At 36.8% G+C, this 22,769-nt stretch overlaps 1 protein-coding gene across 6 annotated transcripts in view; it reads right to left on the bottom strand.

The window, feature by feature from the left end:
- The window catches only part of DMD (dystrophin), a 2,671,852-nt gene that overhangs the window by 1,379,208 nt on the left and 1,269,875 nt on the right, over positions 1 to 22,769 (bottom strand). For all 6 annotated transcript variants that reach the window (XM_070365439.1, XM_070365442.1, XM_070365443.1 and 3 more), the window contains one exon: positions 8,877 to 9,038. In XM_070365439.1, coding sequence (XP_070221540.1) covers positions 8,877 to 9,038 — 162 coding nt within the window. The remainder of the gene's footprint in view (positions 1 to 8,876; positions 9,039 to 22,769) is intronic.

Below are 22,769 nucleotides of genomic sequence, written 5' to 3'. Positions count from 1 at the left end.
CATCAGACCTTGATTCTATCACCAGTCACATCCACAACTGGGATCGTCACTTGCCAAAAATAATAAAATTATTCTCTAACAAAATTTGATTTTCTTTTATAAAGTTTTTTTTCCCCCTTAAAGACTGCCCCCTCAAAGCTGCCTCCAGTAGCATGGCATTACAAAAAAAAAAGCCAAAATAGTTTTAGTGATCACAGAAACATAGGCCTTCTGATGATAAACTTCAAATTTTTTCAAACAATCCATAATGTTTTTATGATTTAAAAACAATGAGGACAAAAATGACTTATAAACAACTTATCAAAAACTTAACTTTTATCTGTCAAATGGGGATGTAAAGGACCATGTAACTTGTGGAAAAAAAATCCACAAATTTTTAAGTTTCAATGCAAAGAATTACATGGACTGTGAAATGTTCATATTTATATCAACATAGACTATTGAGTGGATGAATTTCTGTACTCTTAGAAAGGTCACCATTACTAAAACCATTAAAACTGGGAAAAAAATGATGGCTGACTGTCATATAAAACTGAGATTTTATGATAATTTATAGGCAGAATTCCTAGAAAAATTCTCATATCTGTAGTGTTATTCCAATAGGATTAGAGATCAAAATTTCTTCATCAATTAAGTATTATGCATGATAGGAGCACAGTGATTAAATATATTTTATAAACTAAGGATAATAATACTATAGAACTTTTTCAGAATATTTTATATATTAATATGTGTTAATAGCCAAGAGGAATATAATTATTTGTTCAAAATATTCTTCTGATTTTTTGGCAAAATATATCACGCAAGTAAATTTGAGAAATCCTACTCATGTACTTAGTGAGTGTAAACATATACTCATGTACTAAATATACTCTCATGCAGTTAGTGTGTTTATTTAGAGATGACAATTTATTTCATTATTAAAATTATAAGATAAAAATGGATAGATATCTCTAATTGATCTACTTTGGGAAGGTTGTAGTCATGAACCATACTTATATTTAGCTAGCACCTTTAAAATTAATTCCACAATTCTTACCTTCAACTGATATTTAATTTTTAGTTTGTACTTAGGATATCTTTTGCCACCTTCTTTATTTACCATCATCTGATTATTATTCTGAAACTGTATAATTTAAAAATGCTTTACCACTTTAGGGCAGGCTTATTGTGAAATAGACAAGTGATTTGTTTAAATAACTGTTATGGAAACTTCTATGCAAAGTGGACAATCTCCCATTTACAAATTACTTTTTAAAAAGATGGATCGTTTTTTCCTGATATTATAATCAGACAATGAAAAAAATAACATTAAAAAAAACCCTTTTGTAATATAGAAGGAAATATAGGGAAATGACAATTTCATCCAGAGGATAACGATTTCCAAAGTTAGCTACCAGATTTCTAACATCTGCTAAAGGTCTAAAGACTGTACTATCTCAGTTCCATGTTTACTTAAAATACACATCTACCAGGATATGGATGGTAAGTGTTTGAAGAAAATAACTGATTATGTGAAACTCTCATCTTAGCCTCATATTAAATCAGTAATTTCCAAAAGAAATAAAATGAAAGGAAGTAGCCAATGCATGATGCTGATTTGGAACCCCCATGTATTCTCTAAAAGGAACTCTCAACTTAATACTTCTCAGGATCACTAGATGTTTTTCATAAAAAAGTGAAATAATATAAAGCAAATTAAATAATCATAGCATTACAAAAATAAGACATTTGATAATACAGAAATTATGTTCACAATTAGCACTATATATTGAAAGCAAGAAACAACAATGGAAATGAAAATAGCCATTTTTCCATTAAAGATGGTAAAGGGCAAATTATAAAACTAAAAATCAAACATTAATGACATATCCAATATAGCATTTTACAACTAACTGAGCAGAGAACAGGGCTTTTTATCATGATTTACCTCATCAGACCATTCTCATATATCAAATTAATGACAGAAAATGGCGAGCAAAATTAAGCTGTAACTATTTACTGGAATAAAGGAAACTTTATGTCAGATAATTGTTCAAGCTTTTTTCACATCAGATAAAGAAAATGACTCCAAAGAAAATATTTCAGAAATAAAAATATTAGATGTCATGTTAAGACTACAAATGGGGAAATTTAATAGTTAGATGAGTAATTTTTAAACAAACAGTAATTTTGATACGGCATCCTCAAGATGGTGAAATGGCCATATACAACACATACTCACAAAATTAAAGAAATATAATATACTAAAGGATTTTGGATAGTTTGTAGTTTTAAAATGTGGGACATGGAAAAAATGTAAATTTTCACATCTTCTGCAACTCTTGCTTGTGATTATTTCCCACAATATTAAACATGTCAAAATAACAATAATAGCCATTTTATACTGGGGAGTAATCAGTTCTATATAGTAATACACATAGGCAGCATTTCAGTGTCAGAACAGATTTAAAATTCACTGCATTGTTTATCATTATATCTATATTGCTGGGTAAAAAGAAAGGAAAATGTGTGTTACGGTTATGTGGAGTTTAATATCAGAGCCCAAATATCTGTAATCACGGCCCATTTTATTGTTCTGTGATTAAATCATTTCATTATTCCATTATTCCTGGATGAATTTCCCTATATGGGTTTATGCTGTCTAGTTCATAAATCGGTGAAGTAGGCTGTAAAGTTAGACTGTTTTGAGTCATCTGGCAATCAAATGTGTCTATATACACTATAAAAGTCTTTTTTATTCCATAATGAAATCATAAGCTTAATCTGATAGACCAAAATTTGCATTTAGGTCTTTATTTTTTAAGCAATAACTTTGAGAATTTTGGAATGTTTTCATTTAAACAGAGCCAAATATATTTTAAGTGAGTGAGAAGATTTAGCTTCAATAAATACAGGAAGACCTCAATTATTATTTATTTTGATGTGCAGCTAATTCAATCATCTATAATTAACAGCTTTCTTTAGTGAAAAGAAGATTCCCTCTTTTCTGTTTATTGATACTAAGTTTTAACCATATTTTAACTGGGATGGAAAAAGAGATGGAAGGAAGATATCTGTTCTGTAGATATCTGGACTACCCAAAAGTCCTAGCTTCATGAGCAAAATATCGGAGCACTTTTCTATGCTGACTATAAGGTCCTCTCCTTTGGTAGTCATTTATTTTTTCCCTGTGCTTCTCTGGTGGCTCAGAGGTTAAAGCATCTGCCTGGAATGAGGGAGACCCTGGTTCGATCCCTGGGTCGGGAAGGTCCCCTAGAGAAGGAAATGGCAACCCACTCTAGTACTCTTGCCTGGAGAATCCCATGGAGGGAGGAGCCTAGTAGGCTACAGTCCATGGGGTCATAAAGAGTCGGACATGACTGAGCGACTTCACTCATGAACATAAATCTACTATGTGAGATATGAGGCTGCAGAAGATGGAATCAGGAGTCTGCAGGATAAAAAAACTGAACAATTTAGCAATCACAGTCACTGCTAACAACCCCAAAGCTTCTTGTGGTAATCTAAATAAAGGGATCACATTCTCCTCTATAAAACATGTATCTTCAACACATAATGATGTGGAGCATTTCAACAGGTACTCATGTTAGATTGTTCTTACATATTGGAGATTCAAACTATGAGATTACTATAAAAGGGAAAAATACAGATTAAAGAACCTGTATAATCTTAATAAGTACACAGCATTTAATTGGCTATTTAGACACAGTTATCACAGCTCCTACAATGATTTAGAGAAGCTAACTGTCACATTAACATATGTGGAATTAGAAAAAAAAAAAAAAGATGACTAAGTTAAGTTCCTCTTCCTCTTAAAATATCCATAAGGAAAATTCTATTTGTCTAAATTAATTCATTCATGCAGGAGTTCTCAGCTATATTGTCTGCCTTCACTTATTTCCCATAAGATTAAAAAAACAAGCAAGATAGAAGTCACCAATGTCTGATTTCCACCCCATCTTCCTCCCAGTGAAATCGTGACTCAGCCATAGGTGAGAATGTTGAGAAACAGTGTTGAGAAACGTGATATGGGGGGCGGGAAAGACTGGGACTGGTCAGCCATTTCCAAAGTTCTCAACCTTAGATACCTGTTAGGATAACTTGGGGTGGGGGGGTGGTTTCCGAAAATTCTGATGACTGAGTCCACCTAGAGATTCTGACTTGATTGGCCTGCCATGCAAAGCTACGGACTTGGATTTCTGCTTCCAGACCTTAGGTGATAAAACTAAATCTCTGTTTTACCAATTTCTTCAGTAAAATTAAGGAGTAAACAACTCTATTCATGCCATGTGCTTCTCTGCAGTAATCCATTTTGATGATTATATTCTGTATAGTTGTTTTAAAGAAACACTCATGGGGTTTTTATATTTTAATCATACTATTTTTAAATATATCTTCAAATTTTTGATTTATGTATTCAGATAATCAATTTTTGTATCAAGAAGAGCTTTCCCCATTTGCCTTATAGTATTTGAATTAATAAGATGTCATCTTAATTTTATACTTGAATAAAAGCCTCTCTTTATACAGGCTGGCATTTTGATGCTGCAGTCATTTGATTTAAGAATGTGGTTTTCTTAAGAATTATTTTTTTGAAATAAAACACTCCAGTCAATGTTTGCCCTAGCAGGATGTGGTTTTACTTTCTAAAAGGTTAAACTTTACTCCTGAGGCTCATGGCACTAAATAAAAAGGTAAAATATTTTTAATCTGGTTTAGAATCAGAAGGCCCAGTTTGCTCATCATGACAGATAACTGGTCAATGAATATGCAGAGGCAGTGGGAAGCTCCTTTATGCTCAAGAAAGTGACTTGATCTACATTTACTTTTATGTAAAATAAGAGTATATCTGTCAAAATATTATACACATTGCGCCCATTCCTTTAATCCTGATTTTATTTTTAATACCTAAGAATCTCAAACACTCTTAAAGGGCCGAAAAAAGGACTCTTTTTACAGATTGAAATTTAGTAGTAAAACTACCAGCGTGCCACACGGTGGAGTCAAACATCCACAAATCCATGTGGCCAATATGTGACAGGAAAACTGAGCAGATATAAGATGACCAAATATGGCAATGCCATTCGTCTTGTCCTGCTTTTCAGTGATGTATTAGAGTACTCAGTTTCTGAAAAGGGAAAGCTAACCCCATTAATCTTTTAATTAGCAATGAAATTTTATGCCAATTTATAGAAACACATTGGGTGTGAATTTTCATTTATACAAAGCCTTAAATGCAGCCTCATTATATAAGCTTAGAAAAAATGTCATTTCGGTGGTATTCTTAGGAAGTTCTTCATCTGACACACTGCGCTTAAGTTCTCACTTCAGAGACAATCCCTTTATTCTCTAGTTGTTTCTTCCAGGGGAGATTCATATTGAGCTTCAGGAAAGGCAATCCCTGAAGTAAATCTGAGTAGTTGCTAACTCTGTCCTAGAAAACAATTCACTTTGATGTCATCTTAAAATAAAAGCTTGGAGGGACTTTCCTGGCAGTCCAGGGGTTAAGATTCCACACTTCCAGTACAGGAGGCACGGGTTTGATCCCTAGTCAGGGAACTAAGATCCCACATGTGGCATGGTGTGGCAAAAATAAATAAATAAACAAAAAGAATTTTGGAAAAGAGTGTTTCCATAGCTTTTGGGTATCATGCATTTTATAATATATTACCATTTAGGGAATTCAAAGTTAAGATCATCTTGAAAATGCAGGTGCAAACAGAAATGTAGGGAAAATAGATTTGAATTTGTTAGTATTCCAAAATCTCTTTTTTCAAGTAGATTTGAAATTTCCTAATCTGTGTGCTGTTATCAACAATATTTTGAACTGTTATTAATAATCTTTTATCATAGTTTTTGAGAAAGTAAAACAAAAATCTTTATGTTATTAAACTAGCATGTTATATTCATGTTTATGGAATCATGTATTCATAAGTAAATAAACAAACTTTCAGGGTCAACAACCTTTTCAAGTAAACAATATTTTTTTTCTGAAAGTTCCCAATTTTTACCTCAGACACTAAGAACTTTTGCCAATCTCAAATTTGTTACTTATAGTTTCATTCTACCAGCTTGAAAAAGGAACTCCATTTATTTTATAGTATAACTGATTTTAATATTTATACCATTCAAATTTTTCCTTAATTACATTCAAAAAGGTATGAGACATCTTTAATCAAACATTCTTCCAAATTCATGTCACTAAATTAAACAAAATAAGCAGTTCTACTCTGCCTTTAGTTTATAATCATGTATTCAGTAAAAATTTCCCATTCCTATCATGCATTTTTCTAAAGCTTGCCTAAAAATGTTTGTATGTGGCTCAAATTGAAAGAGTCTTCAAAATAGACAATGCTGGAGAACTTGACGAAACTAGGTAAGTTTGAAGAAGTGTATATACCAGGGAGGTTACATATGGCCCTCTTGGAAAACTATCATGAGGATTTTATCATCAAAAACGTCCCCAACTTCACTTTCCTAGCCATTAGGCCACTAAGCAACTGCCAGCAATTTTTGTTATTGTCAAGCAATGAGAGTAGCTAGTTCAAGTTCAATGTCTGGAAGTCATTAGAGGACACTGGGGGCCATATTGGAGAGGGCAATGGCACCCCACTCCAGTACTCTTGCCTGGAAAATCCATGGACAGAGGAGCCTGGTGGGCTGCCGTCTCTGGGGTCGCACAGAGTCGGACACGACTGAAGCGACTTCACAGCAGCAGCAGCAGAGGGCCATATCTAAGGTACCTTGGAACCAAAGCAAAGTCAGAGAGCACAGTCCCAAGGAAGCCCTAAGGACTTCTTCTGAATGGCATCTTTCTAACACAATAGGGCTGCCTTTGTATATTTTAATCTAGAGAAACTCCAGGGCTGATTAATAACCATCAGCATTAGGCATGCTTCTCCAGAAAGAAACCTAAATTTTTATATTTCATACAGTTTGAGAAGTAAGAGTAAATGGTAAAGGGACTCATGGCAAATATACTTAATTTTAAAGAAGATATTATAATTATAAAGTTGATCTTTATCCCCTGAAAATTTCTAGGACAGATTATAAAATGGTTTGTGAACCCTTAGAAAAATAAACAGTAATCATTAGGACCCAACATGGGATAACTCGCATAAAAGTGAAGTGAAAGTGAAAGTCATGTGGTCATGTCCGACCTTTTGTGACCCCATGGACCATAGCTCACCAAGCAAGAATACTGGAATGGGTTGCCATTCCCTTCTTCAGGGCATCTCCCTGACCCAGGGATCGAACCTGGGTATCATGCATTGAAGGCAGATTCTTTACTGGCTGAGCCACTAGGGAAGCCTAACAAATACTTAATGAGCAGAGAGGGAGACTCATGGGGAGATTCCTTACATGGGGCTTGCCCTTTCTAATAGCAGCATAGAAACATTATTTCTTCCAGTGGAGAGTAGATCTCAATAGACTACAGCTACATCTATTGTCTTTAAGCAAAATATTACTAAGTCTGTGTGTTCCTTCCCAAATAAATGGGTGTATCTATAACAAGGCAGGAGAACCCAGAAGGTCTACAAACCTCCTGTTTAATTAAGTCCTTTATTTAAAATTCATGTGGGAGGAGACATGGGTACGCCTATGGCTGATTCATGTTGCCGTTTGGTAGAAACCAATGCAATACTGTAAAGCAATTATCCTTCAATTAAAAACAAATAAAAAACCAAAATTCAAAAAAAAAAATAGTCAATGAGGAATCCCACCACTCTAGACTTTTTCAGCCCATCCAAATTACTTATACTCTATCCCATGCACTCAAAGACTTTTCTCTGTCAAAACTTATACAATATGGTAAAGTAACCCATGCTATTATGTTCAATGATGCTTTGAACATTTAACTGTGATTTAATGCACTGTAATGGCATCATAACCGTAATTTATAAATCTAGTATTTCATAAATCCAAATTTATTTTTAAGTGGAAACATTCATGTATCTCCACCAATTAGTGGGGAGAGGGCCTTGTGGATGGACAGATAACCTTCTAATGCTCCTCACATTATAATGTATCAGTCTGAGTTATCCCTGTATGTTGGGTTCCTAAAATATATATATGATATGAAAATTAGCTATGTAACCTTACTATCAGAAAACTCTAAAGACATTTATATAAATAATACTTATGATATTTTACAAACAAGCAAATGTTATTTAAAAATAGAAATACAGCATTACTGTCCAAGTTGAAAATTAATATGAATATACCCTAAATTTACTCAGTATAAATTTGACTTGGATTTATTTTCATTACTATTTTAACTCTGATTCAAGAAAAATTAGTTTAATACATTTCATAATTCAGATTAAATAGTGCTGAATATATCATATGTGAGTATGAATATATCATATGTGAGTATGAGTATAGAGAATATTAGTATTAGTAATAAAATGTAAATTTATATCTCTAATTCCTTGTTACTAACTACTTATAATACATTAAATGTAGAATATAGGTTATGTGAATTCTGATTCCAGGATAATAAAGGCGAGTTGATAAGAAAATATTTGTGGCTGCATTTTTAATAGCACCACCAAAAATATTTTCTTTATAATTTACATTCCTATGGTTTCCCTCCAGCTAAAGTATAGATCAAAAATAGTAATAAATAGCAGACTTCAGTGTAATACTGCCCCAGTCTTTTAAGTGTCTATTTCAAGTTCCTCCATTACATACATTCGAAAATAAATCTTAGAGTACTAATTTAGAGCTCTTTCCCCCCTTATCTCCAAACAGTCAAATCCATCGATCAAATAACACTCTGTGCAACTAGATGAATAAATTTTAAGTTAAAATTCACCACTGTCTTAGTCAGATAATAAAAACCAAAGAAGCTCATCCCAGGTTCTACTTGCCTGGGCTTCCTGAGGCATCTGAGCGGCGTCCACTTTGTCAGCGATATAAGCTGCCAACTGCTTGTCAATTGATGAGAGGGATTCCTGAATTAACTGTAAGGATTTTTCAATCTCCTGGGCAGACTGGATACTCTGTTCAAGCAACTTTTGCCTCCTCACAGCCTAAAGAAAGAAAGGAAAAAAAAAAAAAAAAGAATCAGTCCAATGTTTACTGGTGATAGTTTTTCTGCATTCCAGCTGCAAACCAAAAGAAGATTCTAGATTCTCTCTCATCACCTTTTTGTAAGATAGATTTCGCAGCTTCCTGCCACTCATTCAGCTCTACTTAAAAAAAAAATGAAAATAAGAATAAGAAAAAAAGAGCATACAAAACTACATCAGGAATCTCTGCAGGACAAAAATCACAGTATTATGTACATCAAGGAAAGAGGCTTGGAAAAACATTAGTGAAGTCATCTCCGTCATTGCAATCTGTCGTTCTCAGGCCGAATGCTCCTCCTGATCTCATTATATAGTTCAAGAGATTTGGTTTACTTAGAATAGGGTCATCGTCATCACAATCCAATTCAAGATAGATAATCCACTTCCACCAGTGAGACACATATACAATCTGTTCAGAATCAGCTCCTTTTCAAAAAGGGAATTTTAGAGAAACATTTGGTTATGGATTTATTTTGAATACTATTTCAACCAACTATGCATGGTATTTTTTCCCTCCTCTTCCTTTCACAATTTGGATTATGGAAATTGCTTGTGCAATTGGATTTGTGTTACTGCTAAAGTAGAACAAATAATAAGTAACCCTAATATAGCTGCAATTAATCTTGATTGTTACTATAAGTATGATTAGGATAATTTAACACTTTTTAAGTATAAATAGCATGTGGAACAGATTGCAGAGTCTCCCTTCAAGGATCTGTTCACCTTTAAAAGAGTAGTTATAAAAGAAATGGGACAGGTAACTTACTGAGAATTCCTTAAATTATGCATCATAATCAAGAATTTTTCCTTATTATACAATATGAAGGCATGATTATCTGATACAAAAGAACCATCCTTCCCAATGACCATGATCAAAGTTTTAAAAATAATCCTGCTTTTTTATATTACATACAGAATATTAGATATGACATAAAGAATATAAACATTGGCTCTTTGAAAGATACTACAGATATCAATGTCCTTTAATGAAGCCAACTTGGAATATAGCGTTACTCAAGTAAGAACAAAGCTAAAGGCATCTGGACCAAAGGAAAAGGAGCTGAAAGATGTGTGATGCTAAAGGAGCAAGGAAGGTCTTCTGGGTATTTCTACCTACACCATAAATCTTCAGGATTCTGTCTGAGGCTTTTCTTTCTTAACATTCTGCCCATACCCTCAAATACAATTACACCTCATAAGCTCACAATTCTTAACTCTGTATCTCCAGTGCAGATTCCCCGCTTGTTCTCTACACTTGCATATGTATTCTCCTACTTGACATTTCCACCTGGGTATCCCACAGCCATCCAAACAACAACAGCACTAAATATGGATCCACTCTCGGACCTCCCCAACTTGCTTTTCCTCTTTCTGTGTATTCTTTTTTCCTGTCTCAGTGTTTTATAGTCATGGCCTTTATTAGCCATTATTTTGGATATTTCCTCTTCTTCTATTATATCCTTCACCATTTTGCAATTAATGAGCCCATCAGTCACCAATCCCTTCTTCTACCTTCTAGTATTTCTTGATTCCATCCTTTTCTCCCTCATTTCAACACCATTACCCTACTTGAGGTCATCAGCATGCATTTCTTGCCTCAAACATGGTTACAGGACTCTTGGCTGGTATCCTGCCATGATACTACTCATCTACGAAGCAGATACAGTATCTTATTTGTAAAGCAACGTAATAATTATCTCCTTCAATCATCCAGTGATTCCTTATTTTCCTTAGGATATAAGTGGTAGTTTTTAATACGGCTCAAAAGTTTTTTCATAGTCCCCGTGGTATCTTCTACTACTTGCAGAAGCTATAGAGATATGTTATGTTTTATTTCCCAGCATACACTCTATCCCTCTTTATACTTGGTTTTAAACATGCTGTTTCATTTTCCTAGAACAATCCCATGACCAGCTTCCTTTTCCTGAGTAAATTGTATTCGTCCTTTGAGTCCTACCTTGGAAATGTGGACATCTCTCTCTCCAGGTAGCTGACCCTAAAACCCTGTGTTCTCTCTTGCCCTTTTATTTCTGTCTTAGCATGTATAACATCACATTGTAATTTCCCATTAACTGCCTCTACTGTAGACTATAAGCTCTAATGAGGTTAGAGATTATGGTTGTCTTGTCCATCGCTCAATATTTGTTCTGAGAAAAAAAGGCCAATAGTTTTATGATGGGATGAATGGTATTTGTGGAGAAAACAGAGAAAAGTTCAAGTAATCTAAGACCAAAACATTGGATTCACAGAAGAAATTGAAAAAAAAAAAAAGTTCACCAACACTTGGAGATATATCTTTTGGAGAACAGATCTTTGTTACTTTTATTATTATTAAATGTGTCAGAATAGGATAGAGCATTATTTGGGGCAACTTTAATCTATTTCTATTAAAAAATACTTGACCAAAGTCAGTGACCAAGACCTTTTCCTGTATTCTGACTCAAATACAGTTATTTTTTCTTCAGGCAAAATTTCAACTAAAGTTGCCTCACATAATCATTCAGATAACTGTGCTCATGGCTATAATCAGAGCTCTCTGTATTACAGATGAGAATGTCTGTAGCCTTCTGAGAGCTACTCCTGAGAAATGAATCTCTAATGATAAAACTTCTCTATTGTGACAGGTGGCTAGAGAAACTTTCCAACCAGAGCAAGTTGCAATTGCCGACTCTGGCATTGTGTAAATCCAGTCCTTTATCTGGCTAAGGGCAAAAACAGCTTACTTTCCTGTGCACATCTGTAGAATACTAATATAACTGAATAGGATACAATATAGCATAATGTTAAATCACATATCTAGCCTCAAAATTATTTTTAGAAATCTAACTTTTTCTATTCATGAAATTCTACTGGTTGAAAGAAATGAAATGGCCTACAAGATGATGGCAGAGTTGATCTCAGGTGGTTTGTCTCTTTGCCTGGCCTGGCAGTCAATAAGAGAGAGTGATTCACAGAGATCCTTTGATTATCTCAGGGAGTGAAAAGACCTGATGTCAATCCAAGCCTGCAGAATTCTTTGAACTAGTCATGGCACAGGCAGTCTTCTATTTCTAAATATCTTGTTAGGCCAACCCTTATAGGAGGCCAGGCCTGTGAATTTTCAAGGATTCTCGGTGCACTCAACCTGTGCTGTTTCAATGAATGGAACTGGGAGGACGCCCTAACCCATAATCATATTTTTGTTTTTGTTCCAGAATACTGCTCAACTGCTGTTTTAAAATGGTATTTCATGCCTTTTGCTACTCCACTCAGCCATAAGCAGAATCGTATAGCTAGGCAAAAACAGCAAATATGAGGGGTGTTAGAAAACCATTAAAAGACTGGCAATCAACAACAAAAACAGAAAAGTCGAAAATTGAATCCTAGTAATGGTTACCAAGAAAAGACATAGTGAAAACATGTTTAATTTGGTTTCAGAGAAAATTCAAAGAAAACTAAATAAAACCAACATACATGAAAATAAAATATTCTTATTTCCCCCAAAGTGCTATGCAATATAAAATTAAGAGGTTAATGGTTTCTGTTGGCAATGCAAAGTTGTCTCCACAGTGAATTGATCATCCCCTCACATTCCTTTTCAAAATAACAGATTAACCCTTGTGCCCCAATATTCACTTCAATCAGAGTGTAGCATGACTAAGAAACTGTGGAAGAATGCATTTTTCATTCTGAAGAATATATTTTTCATGAGAAATAAAAACTGAGAATTTGCACCAAAGCACATACATTTAAAATATGAATGTGCTGTGCTCAGTTGTGTCCAACTCTTTGCGGCCCCATGGACTGTAGCCTGCCAGGCTCCTCTGCTCATAGGATTCTTCAGGCAAGAATACTGGAGTGGGTTGCCATGCCCTCCTCCAGGGGATCTTCCCAACCCAGGGATCGAACCTAGATCTCCCACATTGCAGGTAGATTCTTTACTGTCTCAGACACAGGCTTTAAAACAGAGAAAATTTAGACAAGTTATCCCAGTGACTTTATACAAGTCATCATTCACTAAAGGAGGTACTATAATGGTTATACTATAATGGTTTTGAACTGTGGTATTGGAGAAGACTCTTGAGAGTCCCTTGGACTGCAAGGAGATCCAACCAGTCCATTCTGAAGGAGATCAGCCCTGGGATTTCTTTGGAAGGAATGATGCTAAAGCTGAAACTCCAGTACTTTGGCCACCTTATGCGAAGAGTTGACTCATTGGAAAAGACTCTGATGCTGGGAGGGATTGGGGGCAGGAGGAGAAGGGGACGACAGAGGATGAGATGGCTGGATGGCATCACTGACTCAATGGACGTGAGTCTGAGTGAACTCCGGGAGTTGGTGATGGACAGGGAGGCCTGGCATGCTGCGATTCATGGGGTCGCAAAGAGTTGGACATGACTGAGCGACTGATCTGATCTGATAATGGTTAAGCTCATTGTAAAATATAATAAATTTTATTTCATTTAAGATGATAGATAAACTCAGGGTTGCAAATGAATTAGGAGTATGGGTGTTTTTCCCATTAAAATGAGACCTGAGGAAATGATCATAAAAATCTATTTATCTTATAGTTAAGCTTTCTGCTGCTGCTAAGTCGCTTCAGTCATGTCCGACTCTGTGTGACCCCATAGATGGCAGCCCACCAGGCTCCCCCGTCCCTGGGATTCTCTAGGCAAGAACATTGGAGTGGGTTGCCATTTCCTTCTCCAATGCATGAATGTGAAAAGTGAAAGTGAAGTCACTGAGTCGTGTCCGACTCCTAGCGACCCCATGGACTGCAGCCTACCAGGCTCCTCCATCCATGGGATTTTCCAGGCAAGAGTACTGGAGTGAGGTGCCATTGACTTCTCCGGTTAAGCTTTCTAGCCAGCAGCAAATATCAAGCACGGAATATTTTGAAGAATGAAACTATACATACACTCTCTCACTATGAGGAGACTGGAACCAAACTAGAAAAAAATCTAGTAGAATGCAACAATACAACAATGCAACGAAGAAAATCAAATCTACATTCTTGAGTTAAAGAATGTCAGAAAAGTGCTTTTGTCCAAAATTCCCCATCCTACTTTGACTGCAAATCCCTTCTGGGTGACATACTTCACAAATTTTTATATACATATATATGTATATGTGTGTGTGTGTATATATATATATATAAACAAAAATCACTAAAATACATAGTCCTGAGAATGGTAATTCACAATAGCGCACTAGATAATTTAAGGTCATAAAAATAACTTTTCCCCAATATCTGTGGGATCTACGAATGGGAATGGGAGAAACTGTCAGTATTTTGCTTTTTTTGAAAGAAAAGTGGGGAAATAGGATTTTGATGCCTGTATATGATTGTGGGAAACCCACTCTTGAAGGAGGTTTTCATGAGGAAAACCTTGTGCTGGGTACCAGAGTAAAAGGGATCTTATGAACAGGCAGCATGAGTGTGGAAAAGATGTACTTTGAATTCTTGGCATCTTTCATGAACTTTTGTTTCTTTCCAATGATGTACTAAATATTCCTTGGTTGCCTACTATCTGCCAGGCATCAGAGAGCTCTCAGTTATTCTTTTTAAACTACTCAACAGATTCAGGCTTAACATTGAAAACTTGACCCTTTCAAGTGGGCTAGGATGCTGAAAGATATCTGGCTTCTCAGAAGTTTGGAGTAGGGATCGCCAAAAGAATTATAGGTTCTCGCCTGTTCTGGTTCAATTCGCAAAGAAAACATCAGACTCTTAGTTCAGACAAATTAATAGATATATTTCTAGTAAATAAAGAAAGAAGAATAGATGTCAGATGGCTGATTTTACAAAAAAAATATAGCATGGTTTATGATCATCATGCAGTAAATGATAAACTTATTCATTTTACTTATTTTTTTACTCTTATACTTATCAATTGGAGAAGGCAATGACACCCCACTCCAGTACTCTTGCCTTGGAAAATCCCATAAGAGGAGCCTGGTAGGCTGCAGTCCATGGGGTCGCAAAGAGTCAGACACGACTGAGCAACTTCACTTTCACTTTTCACTTTATGCATTGGAGAAGGAAATGGCAACCCACTCCAGCGTTCTTGCCTGGAGAATCCCAGGGATGGGGGAGCCTGGTGGGTTGCCATTTATGGGGTCGCACAGAGTCGGACACGACTGAAGAGACTTAGCAGCAAACTTATCAATGAGAGCTGGATGTGCCAAACATTTGATTTTCAGCATTTTGTTTTCCCTAAGTAGTGAAACATTTTAGCCAATGTTAAAGCTAAACTTCATTTCTCTGAATGATGTTTGTAGCAGAGGAACTAAACCCAAAACAAACATCTATGTCCCAAATTCTGATGCAAATAAAGGAAAGCAATCCTTGAAGTTTCGGCTTGAGGGAGAGCATTAATTGCCACCTTGAATGGTGCTACCTTGGCCAGTGTAAAACAATAGGGATTAACTAAAGAGATGTGCTAAAATCAAATCCTAAACTCCTGGCTCTTCGGGAATTAATGTGGAGACCCAAGAGGGCACTAATCTACATTATTTAGCAGCTGCACCACACTGCACAGACTGTCCTGATCAAGTTCTAGCTTCTGGAGTTTCAACTTCAATAGGCCTGGTAATTAATGCAACTGCTTCCTTGTCATCTATGAAGAGGTTGTAATGTGTTCAAATGCCAAGTAGTCATACTCAGTCTGTCATATTTGGAGCAACAGGGATGGACCTAGGGATGACCAAAGTAAGTCAGAAAGACAAATATTAAGATATCACTTACACGTGGAATCTAAAATATGACACAAATAAATCTATTTATAAAACAGAAACAGACTCACAGACATAGAAAACTTATGGTTATGAAAAGAGAAAGAGGGTGGGGAGGGACAAACTAGGAGTTTGGGATTAGCAGACGCGAACTACTATATATAAAATATATAAACAACATGGTCCTACTGTAACTATATTCAACATCCTGGAACTATACTCAATATCCTTTAACAAACCAGAATGTAGAAGAATATGTACGTGTGTGTGCGTGTCACTTTGCTGTCCACTAGAAACTAACACAACATTGTAAATCAACTGTACTTAATTAGAAAAAAAATATTCAATTTTACATTGTTGTGTTTGAGAGCAATTTTGATTAGCTGTTTCCTCATGTCCTGACTCTGATTTAACTTGAGTTCTTCTGAAGCTGTGCTGTTACATCATGAACACAGTGGCCTCTGTTATTTCACATTTTTGGCTACTGCCTTCAATTGAAAACAGTAAGTGCTAAGTTTATCTCATTCTAAGAGATGGGAATAAGATTTACCTCAAAAGGGTTCACAAAAGAGGTCAAAAATTGACATTTCCTTCATTACTCCACCAATCTCATGTATTCTAAAGTTGTCTGAAAATTTAGGAAAGAATCAGAGTCACATTGAATCCATGGCCCAGGAGGAGAGTGTGATGGCTCCTGTTTACTCCTCAGGGAGACAAAAACACTGGTACTTCACCCCTCTGCCCCAAACAAATGAGGGTAGCTCCAAGTCCACCATTTATAGAGCCTGGGAGCACAAAGCAGATGGGATGGCTTCTAACTACCAACTTGTACTGTGCTTAAGTAGCTGAATGCTTTTTGTTTGCTTCCTGTGACTACTGAGGTGTTAAAAACTGATCTGAAATGGTGACATAGTAAAGAGAGGAGGCATCTTGTACTTCCCAATGCTTGGTGTGGCAAAAGCATTTTTGTAGGTCAAGTGGAAACCAAAGGAGGCAGCTATGGTTTAGCTGTCTAACAGGAGCATTGCGTATGGAGCACGAGTACTCTAGGATGAGATGCCTGAAGACATGTTTACACAGTGTACTTTTTCTAGTTAAAGAAATGGGAAGACAGAAGACCTCCTGTAAGACCTCTTAAGAGCCCCCACTTGTACCCCAAAGAAAGCAAGCGTTTGTGTCCTTATTACATATAACACATGAGCACCATAAGATGCTACTTAAGAGGAGATATATACCCACTTTCTTTCCTACTTCTCAGGCCAGTGGAGAATAATGTCACCCAGGTGGGGTAAGGGAAGCTGGTGAAACTGATCATTCTTCCCTGCCAGGGCACATCGCTTCAGCATGGTTTAAACTGGCACTGCAAACAGAACATTAAATATGAGACTGAAATTTTAAGCTGAACTAAACTTAATTTAACCTTATTTTTTCATATCCTAGAGACCAAATAGCAATTGAATCTATTCAGATGCCACTAAGAAAAATGAATCAGCCATCTGCTTGAAGCAAAACCATTCCATGTTTGTGTTCTATCTGGTTCAAACTATGCAGCAAACTACTGACACCGTCCATAAATTCAGCACTTGATAAACTGAGATAGAGGCAGAGGGAAAAGACAACTATGAGGGACAGTGAGAATGTGGCTTAGGGCAGGACAGGAAATGGTTTACAGACGACATGGAGACACCAATAATGAAGGGCCTAGGAACTCTATTTGAAACACTGAGAAGTATAGTGATACAGCATAATTAGAAGACTTATAAAGACATGTAAGGCTTTTTTTTTTTTTACTTTAATAAATTTGTTTTATTTCTTTTCTTTTTTTTATTTTATTTTATTTTAAAACTTTACATAATTGTATTAGTTTTGCCAAATATCAAAATGAATCCGCCACAGGTATACACGTGTTCCCCATCCTGAACCCTCCTCCCTCCTCCCTCCCCATACCATCCCTCTGGGTTGTCCCAGTGCACTAGCCCCAAGCATCCAGTATCGTGCATCGAGGCTTTGTCTTATACAACAGTTAGCAAACGACACGTGTTCTGAATTCATCTACTGATGTTCCAGTTGTGGACCATTGCTACTACCAAATGCAACACTTGGCAGGAGAACATCGTCAAAGAAGTTCAAAGGTGAGGAATACCCTGGATCTTACTGTACACTTGGACTTCTTTGGGATTGAGGATAGCTGATCATTTCATTACTTGTCATTCAAAAGGTCCATCTGGTCAAAGCTATGGTTTTTCCAGTAGTCATGTATGAATGTGAGAGTTGGGCCATAAAGAAAGCTGAGCACCAAAGAATTGATGCTTTTGAACTGTGGTGTTGGAGAAGACTCTTGAGAGTCCCTTGGACTGCAAGGAGATCCAACCAGTCCATCCCAAAGGAAATCAGTCCTGGATATTCATTGGAAGGACTGATGCTGAAGCAGAAACTCCAATACTTTGGCCACCTGAGGTGAAGAACTGACTCACTTGAAAAGACCCTCATGCTGGGAAAGATTGAAGGCAAGAGAAGGGGACGACAGAGGATGAGATGGTTGGATGGCATCACCAACTCAACGGACATGAGTTTGAGTAAACTCCAGGAGTTGGCGATGGACAGGGAGGCCTGGTGTGCTGCAGTCCATGGGGTTGCAAAGAGTCGGACATGATTGAGCCACTGAACTGAACTGATGGTAGAAGAAAAATGACTGGTCCCCAACAAGTTGAATATAACATTTCTAGATGGTTATGTCTGCTTTTAGCAGGCTGAGGTATATTTTTCAAGAAGAATCAAGCTACTATTTTGCAAAAGGAACTAAATGGAGATAAAGAGAAAAGCAGAGGGAGAAGATAATTTATAGCAGGGAGAGAATTTACAATTGCTTAAATCCCAGTAACCATCAAAAGCTTCACTTTGTTTCTTTTCCTTGTTTTCAAATTAGTCTGTCCTACTTTTCCCTAAGGAAACAAGTGCCTACACAGTGTTCCTTGGACAAGAGAGCTCAAATAAATAAAAACTGTTGCTTTAACCCACTGTAACTCATAAAGGGTTCTGACATAACTGCTTCTTGTAGCATATTTGTTAATGTGTTTGATAGGCATATAGGTTATAGTAACACAGATGTGCTCATGTGTTTGTATACAGTGTCTTTAAAAATAAAAGAATATTACATTATTTACAAGGGCCTTCTTGATTTATTTTTGCTAATTTCACTTTGTTTAAACTCATTGGACAGAAAAACTCTTAAACCCAAGTGCATGGAGCTAGCTCCTTGTAATTTCCTTTACAGAAAAAGATTATAAACATTAAAACCATTGGTGTGATGGTTAACTGGAACTTCATCTGTTTTAGGTCTTTGCAGGTCACTTAAGTTCTTCTGTGACCTCTGAGGGAAGTATACTTGAAAGTAATGTTTGGGAATCACTTTATCAATGGAACTTGACATCAGATAGCCATGACTTTCAAGTAAAGCATTGATAGAATGGTCAATGAGCTGTACAGTAATATATCTAAAGACATTTCTGGATTTTTGCTGCATCCATTCATCTTCATAGGTAGACAAATGAAATTGGTCTTCTGCCCTGACAAGAACAAACTAATGTATTATTTCAGCTTCAAAAAGAAAGTGATGGAAGTATAATACAGTAAATCTCATAGGCATCTACAGAGTTCTTCTAATCCCAGTCTTTTCAAGATAACTTCAGAAGCTCCCTGGTCAGTAAAGTTTCTCTGGACCAATGACGAGGTGCTCTTGGATTGTACATATACTTATAATATCATTCTCAACTTTAGGCAATTAATAAATATAATTGATATTGCAAAAAAAACCCTAAATATCATAGAAAATTTCTCCTGATATGGAATGGACAGAATCAGAGTCTACAGATTAGTTGGGTGAGGATTAAGACCACAAGTTTAAGTAACACAGACAGAGTGTGTATAAGAATAAAAATCCCAAACTTGCAGTAAAATCAAGTTATAGAACAAAACAATGAGTGGAGATCAGAAACAAAAGTAGGAATGGAGCCACTACAAAACTTAGTTGATTTCTGGCAACTGCTTCTGCTGCTGGCCCAAAAAGCTACAAATGCAGTGACTCTTCTGTATTGCACATATAAGGTGCAGGGAGGCAAGGAGTCCCAAGTAGAAAACCTGTAGGTTGTGCTTGCAAGCTGAAGTGGAGAGGTAATTACCCCAGTGGAGAAAGCCTCTAGAGAGCCAGAGTCTATTGAGACCATTTCATACAGACTGAAAATTGTGTCAACTTTTTATTGGCCTGTAAACGAACTGGCTGTGATGGCCCTTGGACACAGTCACGTGACAGCAGCCTCAGCATGGGAGATATCTTGAAGGTAGTCAAAATCTCCACTCAGGAATTCAGACTCTCAGGCTAAAGCCTACACACAGTGTTTCTGGTCTCTGGGACTTCAATTGATGTGTGGGAAATTGGTCCATCACAGTCTTGTCTACAGAGTGACTAAGGATGGCTATAAGGTTTGGCTATTAATAAAACAGTTTTCAGCCTTCGGGCAGGTAGTCTCAAATAGAGCTTCAATAACCACAATGGTGCTTTTCTGATATAACTTAGTGATCTCTGTTGGATCTCTTTTACTGTGATGCAGGGCCATCACTGGACAAGAAATGGCAATCCACTCCAGTATTCTTGTCTGGAGAATTCCATGGACAGAGGAACCTGGTGGGCTACAGTCCATCGGGTTGCAAAGAGTTGGATGTGACTGAGCAACTAACACACACACGCACAGGCCCATCATAGTCAGGAGCCAATGTTCAGCTTCCCTTGAGACAAAATGCTCTCAACCCTGTTGACCTCTAAGGTCAATCACCAGTGGGGTTAAAATTCTTCTCCAACTGGTGCCAACCAGATGTGGCATCTACAAAACTTGAAAAATATCTCTGTCTCATGGGATGTCTGTGATGACTGATTCTTTTTCATCCTCTCCATATACATGAAGATGAACAATATTTATCACAAACAATTTGATCACAGATACTTCAGATGATCACCATGGTTCTAGAGAATTTGAAGGGGGAGACAGAGTGTGTTTATGGCTTCCTGCCACCCTACTTATCCACACAATACTGAAAAACACCTCATGTATAGCTCAGTAAACAGTTGTACTATTGTGCTGGAAGGTTACTCTGAGGCTTTCAGATCTTTTGTTCTTCAAGTAGATAAGATAGAAAAGGCTGCACATTTGTAGCAAGGGACTCCTGCCGGGTCTCTGGCTCTGATATGATTCATTTGGCTGGGTCGTGCACCTTAAACAGCAGGAACAAGATGTAGAAAACAGCTGCTTTTGCTTTTACCTGCCAAATATGCTGGAAACTTATTGAGCGGTAGGCTGGGAGTACAGAAAGAAGACTCGGGTGTGCTGATATGGGCATGGGGAAGAGATAAATACTGGCAAAGTGGTCTATTACACTCAATTCCCTGTTAGAGACCAGGGTCGTCTGTCACTGAGTGCTCTTATGGGATACTAAGCCAGATGAAAAAGACACAAACTGTTTCCCAGCTTCCTCCTCTATCTCCTCCCCTCAGTGGCATTTCCTCATCATCTGTAGGTGAAATCTATTGTGCTGAAGTTGTGTGGGGTGAGAGAGGAGAGACCGGCTCTCAGGTGGTAGGATCTCATTTGGAGGGTTGCTGTATTTGTCTTAAGTCAGATATAGCTGAAAATTTAGTTACAGAACATAGTTACCACAGCCATGGAGAAGGGCCTTGTGCTGTCATACTCAGTCACGTTCGACTCTTTGTGACCTCATGGACTGTAATGTACCAGGCTCCTCTGTCCATGAGATTCTCCAGGCAAGAATACTGGAGTGGGTTGCCATTTCCTTCTCCAGGGGATCTTCCTGACCCAGGGATTGAACCCTCTAACCTGTGTTTCCTGTGGCTCCTGCACCGGAAGGTGGATTCTTTTCCAATGGGCCACCTGGTAAACCCCTTCAGAAGGGCTTACTGCCTTTCAAGCTGGTCCCACAGGGAATGTCTGTTCTATCTAGAATGTGGTTTAGGAAGGGAAAAGAGACAGCATATTGGGGAATATATCAATGTGTTTTCTATACTGTCAGAAGTTTGGCATGTTTTCCTAGAAAGAGAGCATTCTACTCCAGCAGAGAACTATGGCCTTGAAGGAGAACCACTTTGATCCCTGCTTGCTTTAATTGTTCAGGAAATGAAAATGAATATCATCTCTGGAATAAAGAGATCACTCAGCTCTAACGAGTAGTGGATGAATAGGATAAAGTTAATGGTCCACATTGGGAATGATTCTGAGACATAGGGCCCATTAGCAAAGCGGACTGCCTTGAAACAATTCATGTTCAGCTAAAGGTCAGGACCAGAGTTCCAAATCTGAATAATCATCAGAACCTACAAGAACTTTTCAACATATAGTTCTGAGGCTCCATCAAATTCTACTAAATCAGAAATTCAAAGGGAGTCAGAGGGAATATGTATAGACTAAAGTTCCTATAACCCTTCCATCTGTGTGATTTTGATGACTAGCCAGATTTAAAAAGAATTATCATCAGTGAAATTTGAAAGAAGAGATGTCTTAATTAAGAATTAAATAATAATAGAGAAATGCAATTAACTGGGCTCACAACAAAGAAAAGGGATGGACAGAGTACTATTAAATTAGCCAGATCTCAACGCAGATCCAAAAACAACATGAAAGTGGTAAGGCAGAAGCGATAAAGCACTTCTTGAATTTTATGCAATACTTTCAATGGAAACTTCATAATGAATATGTATATTCGATGACTTAAAACATATTCATGACTTTGTCAAATATTTTGATTCATCATTCCATATATAGACTTCTCTAAGATACTACATTACAATGCAAAGAGAATGTCTTTACTGTTCCTTCTCCCATTTCTTTCTTCAAAAAAATTAAAGCAATTTTTTACTAGTACTGGATAATTTTACTGCAGATTTGCTTGAATGTTAAAGAACAGTTTTGAACA

The sequence above is a fragment of the Bos mutus genome, chromosome X, assembly GCF_027580195.1.
Source record: "Bos mutus isolate GX-2022 chromosome X, NWIPB_WYAK_1.1, whole genome shotgun sequence".
Classification (NCBI taxonomy): domain Eukaryota; kingdom Metazoa; phylum Chordata; class Mammalia; order Artiodactyla; family Bovidae; genus Bos; species Bos mutus.
Note: the sequence above shows the minus strand (reverse complement) of the source record. Positions and strands in the feature narration are given on the sequence as shown.